The sequence below is a fragment of the Chenopodium album genome, chromosome 22 (genome assembly GCF_948465745.1).
Source record: "Chenopodium album chromosome 22, dcCheAlbu1.1, whole genome shotgun sequence".
In the NCBI taxonomy this organism is placed as follows: domain Eukaryota; kingdom Viridiplantae; phylum Streptophyta; class Magnoliopsida; order Caryophyllales; family Amaranthaceae; genus Chenopodium; species Chenopodium album.
The window spans coordinates 8,399,508-8,405,397 of record NC_137855.1 but is presented as its reverse complement, the minus strand read 5'-3'; the positions used below and the strand labels follow the sequence as shown (position 1 = coordinate 8,405,397).

At 35.7% G+C, this 5,890-nt stretch overlaps 1 protein-coding gene across 2 annotated transcripts; it reads left to right on the top strand.

The window, feature by feature from the left end:
* Positions 1-3,752, top strand: LOC145605697 (uncharacterized). Of its 2 annotated transcripts, none has more exons than XM_081661768.1 (4): positions 1-132; positions 1,067-1,278; positions 2,000-2,099; positions 3,388-3,752. In XM_081661768.1, the coding sequence occupies exons 2-4, from the start codon at positions 1,099-1,101 to the stop codon at positions 3,642-3,644; spliced, it is 537 nt and encodes a 178-aa protein (XP_081517894.1). In that variant the 5' UTR covers positions 1-132; positions 1,067-1,098; the 3' UTR covers positions 3,645-3,752. The 2 variants fall into 2 exon arrangements, with proteins under 2 accessions (XP_081517894.1, XP_081517895.1); XM_081661769.1 differs by having other exon boundaries at positions 12-132; positions 1,036-1,278.
* The last annotated feature ends 2,138 nt before the right edge of the window (positions 3,753-5,890 follow it).

The window sequence follows — 5,890 nt, the reverse complement described above, 5'->3', positions numbered from 1 at the left end:
GGGGATCTTCAATTCTTCATTCCTTTTTTCTTCCTTTCTATATAACCTTCACCGCCTCATCGGCGAATCGACGCCGCTTGAACAACCGTCGACCGCCGTGCAATGGCTTCTTAATTCTATTCAGCTTTCCAGGTAAACCAATCTCACAAATCTACTCATATTATTTTTTTATATGTGCTAATTTGTAGAATTTTTCTTATTAATACTTCACTTATTAAAGCTTCGTGTTCTACTAGTTTCATGATCGCTAAATTTGTAAGTTTTCGATTGATTTCCGGATCCTAGATTTGAATTATATTAATAAGCTGTAAGAATTTCGTTTGAATTTCATCACTTGAGCTCAGTTTTTGATCTCAATAAGTGATCTTCTCTGTATAAAAGTGTCTTTTTTTATCCATTTTTTTTTTGTTCAATTAAGGGTTTGATTTTCGACTTAGCTGAATTATTTGATTGATTTCATTAATGTTTGAGGTCACCAATTTGTTTTTGTTCTGCTCATGTATTTGAATTTCGGGTCCAATTTTGTTGTTTCATTTATTTGATCAGTTATCGATTTAGGCCTATAATTTTCATTTGTTGATTTTTGTTATAAAGTATTTATTACAGTACGATTTACAAATGGAATTGGTGGACCTTTGAACATTATATATTTTGGCCTTCCTCCATTAGCGATCCTTCATCTTTCGCCATTGTACAGCAGTATTTTCAACATTTCCTGCCTAAAAAAAATTATTGTAATTATATGAATTGAGAGAATATACTCATAATTACTGTTACGGGTAATCACAATATCAATAAGTAAAGGCCCATTGACGACCCGGATTGCTTTTGCACTATGCCATGACCCGAACCTGACCCACATTGGCCCTGTACTTACCAACACTGAACCGCACAATAACCAGGTCTACTCCAAAGTCCGAACTCACATGGGTCAATCCCTTGATCTGTCATTGTATTTAAAAGTTAGTCTTCTTAATGTTGCATGTGAGGTTCTTGAGCTATATAGCCGCATATTTATGTTGTTTTCTTCTGAAGGTGTTTAATAAGTGAACCTGTATGTGAACAGCTGTGAAGCTTGGAAGTGTATACGTTGTGAAAATGGAAAGGGCCGATGGCAGTAAGATTCCTAAGAGAACAGTTTTTGTCACCGTAGGAACTACTCTATTTGATGCTCTTGTCAAAGCAGTGGACACTCCTGAAGTCAAGCAAGAATTATATGCAAAAGGGTATACACACCTCCTGATTCAAATCGGTCGTGGTTCTTACATCCCTGCCAGGGTATTTTGAATTTTGGCCTTGTTGCCACCCGAACTTGTGTGTGATGTTTTAGAGCATTGCATTATTCTTTATGGCTAGTTAAAGTTGGTGATAACGAAAGAGAAAATGCTGCTTTAGTTGGTTTCTCATTTGAGCTTGCATTGATAAACTGCATTGCATTATTCTTTATGGCTGGTTAAAATTGGTGATAACGAAAGAGAAAATGCTGCTTTAGTTGGTTTCTCATTTGAGCTTGCATTAATAAACTGCATTGCATTATTCTTTATGGCTGGTTAAAATTGGTGATAACGAAAGAGAAAATGCTGCTTTAGTTGATTTCTCATTAGAGCTTGCATTTATAAACTGCCTGTTGAATATCAAACATGATTTCCATCAATAGCAACTGGAGGTATGAAAGTGCTTTACATCTAATTTATGAAGCTTCTAAAATAAAGTAATTGCACATTCTATTTGACTTCATACTGGGGTATTGCCATTGTATGTTAGGCTCTTTATCGTAGATAAGGATACACAAGTAAATGTAACCATAATATATCTGAGAGTTCATGTTGACAAAAATAAGGAGAAACTTGTTTTGGGGCCAGGTCTGGTCTGCATTAGTGCATTGCGAAATTGTATTCTAAGTTCATTATCAAAGTTTCAATGGCATCAGTCATACTGCTGATTGAAATCTTCACTTCATGTAGGGTCTGACTTTTGTTTTTGTCTGATTCACATGTAGTCAACTGGCGACGATGGGTCCCTAGCCGTTGAATACTTCACGTTTTCGTCTAGCATTGCAGAGAGCCTGTCATCAGCTTCTCTTGTCATTAGTCACGCAGGTATTTGTACATATTTTTAAAAAAATTGGGTGTTAGATGGTTTTTTTTTTTTTTTTTTTTTTTTTTTTTTTTTCTTCTTCTTCTTTTCTGATAGGCATTATTTTCTAGGCCTGAAGTAGAGTACAAATCACGAAATTTCTGAGAAATAATTATTATCAAAACTTGAGAGATTTTGGTTTGCTTAAAGTATATTTTAGGAGACTCTCTAGTCTCTACCAGTGGCTGCAGTTGGACTTGTCTAGATTAATTTCAGCTTAAGTAATTTTTAGGTTCCGGTTGAGTTAGTTAACTCAACCAGAACCTAAAATTCAGTTGATCTCAGTTCATCATTTCATTTAAGTCCATTTTAAAGCTGTTTTTAGCAGGTCCGTTTGGGTTTTGGTCTATAAAAAGTTATCGAAAGTCTAATATGTTGGGTTGTGTTTTTGGGTCATCTCATTTTAAAAGGTATAACTTTTAGCCTTTAACAGATCCTTGAAGTCGCATGGTTCTCCTGGCAATTTTTGTATCCCTTTAGATATCTGATGCTGGTCATATTGTGAAATTTTCCTATTAACCCGTATCTGATTAATGTTTTCTATCATTTCCCTGCCCTATGGTGGCCAATTATGTAATTGTATTAGTGTTTGGATGATATGTTTTGTATTTTTCCTCATGACCACTTGTTTATGTAATACTCTTAACTAATAAGCTGTGTTGGGAAGAGCGAGTCAAGGTCTGGCTTGGCTTTGGCTTCACAAGAATTATCAGTTACCAATGATGTACAAAATTTTCCATGCTTGGTTTTCCCCTTCTTTAACCCAACAATGTCATTCGATTTCTTTTCAGCTTATGATGACTGTATTTAGTGTATTATGAATAAGGTGCTTGCTAAAGCATGTTTAACTGCGTTTTTCATGCGCTCACTTTTCTGTGGCCGAGGTATCTTCACTTTAAATGAGTTGCTTGGTCTGCTGATTGGATTTGTTTCCTGTGTAATCATATCAATTGATAAACCCCCACACTATGTATTCTGTTGTAGCATGCCGTGGTACTAAGTTTTATACAACATTCACCTAGCCGGTCAAAATTGGTAAAGAGACTGTTGTATTTCCTTGAATAAATATGTGCTGGAACAAAGTAGTGAGATTTTATGAGATTAATTTTCGTATGTGAATGAGACCTTTCCTATCATGGCTATCAAATTAACAAAAGCCTCTTGAGAGTTGATGTATGTTTGTTCAGCATAGCATTATCTGCTTGAGACATATTTTCACCTAGCTGACACAATATTACTGGTTGTTTACAGGATCAGGCAGCATTTTTGAGACACTACGGCTGCATAAGCCTTTAATTGTCGTGGTGAATGAGGATTTGATGGATAATCATCAAGAAGAACTGGCTGAAGAATTAGCAGAGAGGAGACACTTGTTCTGTGCACACCCTCAAACCCTTCACCAGACTATTGCTAGTATGAATCCAGATTCTCTTCTTCCATATCCTGCTGGTGATGCTAAACCGGTTGCAACGCTTATAAACAGGTTTTTAGGTTTCCCAGTAGATTAACCAAATCACACTACTAAATCCTTCAACTATTTTAAATTCATCTGTGCTAATTCAGACAATTAGATTGATATTTTTTGATTCTATTTACAGTACTTGATTATCGCTTTCTTCTCATACTTACAATGCTATTTTTGTCGAGTAATCCAGTTATAGATGATGATATACCATTTAGTCATAACTATCACAAGTGGAGTGATAAATATATCTTTGAAATGGAAAATATTAGCTTCTCTATTGAAGTGTTTGATTAGTGATTTGACCAAACATCTTCAATTCTTCATGCCTGGTTATGCAGAGAATTTTTAGCCCTGAACTGTGGTCCGGTTCATTTTGTTTTGGACTTTCTTTTGGAGTTTTGCCTGGCCTTAATTGCTGAATTTGTAAGCCATTTATGCTGTTGGCCTACTTGGCCTAGCATGATCAGTGCTGGGTTGGGCTGAATTTTACAGCCGATAACTGTGGTTCGACCTGATCCCTGGAAAATTTGGTGATTGCCTATTCTAGGCCTTCTTATGGTCAGCTTTAGGCTATAATATCTTGTAGTAACATAATGTTGTAATCTATTAATGCATTGTAGAATAGGGGAGTTATTTTTTTTGGTAGTTTTCGACTGCCACAGCTGAACGGCTTAGGGCTGTTCACATTTACTGAGCTGAACTGAACTGATTGGAGCTGAACTGAACTGAACTGCACTGAACTGAATTGAGCTGAAATGAATATTTTATGTGAGAGGGAAATTAAGAGCCGAACTAAATTGAACTGAACTGAACTGATTGGAGCTGCACTGAACTGAACTGATTGGAGCTGAACTGAACTGAACTGAAATTAAGTAAATATGAACAGGCCCTTAGGCCAATTGGCTCCAACATTAAACAGATATTAGGCTTATTGTGTCTTGTCCATAACTGCTGAACTAGGAGCTTCCTTTCAGCCAAGGTTGTTGACCTAGAGATCCTCTGCAATGTAAACCTATTGCTTTGGCAGATCATTCCATAGGAAGAAGGCAGGAATCGTCATCCATACAGTACCAGTGTTGTTTAGGTTCAGACAGGGGAGTGACTAGGATGGGGATGAATTATCATAATAAAGATAATCTTAGCCAAGCAAAAACGTACATACAAGGATAAACTTTTTTCTTACAAGTCGCTAAACTATTCTTTCGAATCTTCAAAATATATGATCAAAACACTATCGAATGTCGTTTAGCCAACATATGAGTATCACATGTAAGTTGAAAGATTGATAAGTAAGATACTTGTTGCCTTAGATATGTGGAAATGAGAGTTTAGTCTGCTGTTCTTCAGTGATTTAAGCATACTAATGCGCCAATATTGATGGAAGTTAGCGAGTTTGGTATCACATGCACCGTGTTTTTTAGCTTACGCCGTCGCCATCCGAGATATGGTAGATAAGGGTTGTATTTGGAAGAGACAAAATCAGGCACCAAGGCTACAGCAATGCTTGGCCACAAGCTCATTTGGGTTGCAAAGGTATCACTAGACTTACATTTAAAGCATCTTCTTTAAACTGTCCCACGTATGTTTATGCTTGGACTTATTTGTATTGATCGTAAATTATGGTAGATTTATGCTTGGATTTATTTGTATTGATTTATAAATTATGGTACGAGTACTTTTTTTTTTGAATTTTCTTTGTTCTTGAGAGAGTACTATAGGAATCTTCTATCACTCTACTATTGAGAGTAAAAACGTGTTTTTGAGACAAAACCAAGTTTTAATTTTGAAGTCTCAATTCTTTTTACATTACGAGTGCATTTTTATCAGGCAAATTTGGCCACAATATCTTGAAATTTAGCTTAGGTGCATGTAGGACTCTGAACTTGACTCGTAGCAAATATACCACCAACTATTAATTGAGGTGCAAGCGTGTGCTATGTTGCCTAAGCATAATTAAGGGTGTTAAAGCCCAATTTTGACTTTTATTTTTTTTATTTTTTTATTTTTAAATTGTCCTATTAAGCAGAATTGTTCACGGGTATAAGCTTCATACAAGCATGCTTTGTTCCTAAGTAACACCAAATGTCATGCTACTATTGTAAGTTGGAAGCACCTGATAAGTTCAACACAAATTTGTCACACTTTATTAAATGAGATATCCATGCTAACAGTAGTTGCGGACCCAGTTGTAAATGTTTCATGGCATTTCTACAATTTATTGATTTTGCTCTCAAAATTTTAAAACATTTTTTTGTTTTATATATCAACTTTTACAAACACTCCACAATG

What these genes read in the sequence shown, in the direction of transcription:
- LOC145605697 (XM_081661768.1), top strand. Translation starts at nt 1,099, where the DNA reads ATGGAAAGGGCCGATGGCAGTAAGATTCCTAAGAGAACAGTTTTTGTC. An exon ending in GTTCTTACATCCCTGCCAGG is followed by an intron (nt 1,279 to 1,999) that starts GTATTTTGAATT and finishes ATTCACATGTAG; the next exon opens with TCAACTGGCGACGATGGGTC. An exon ending in TCTTGTCATTAGTCACGCAG is followed by an intron (nt 2,100 to 3,387) that starts GTATTTGTACAT and finishes GGTTGTTTACAG; the next exon opens with GATCAGGCAGCATTTTTGAG.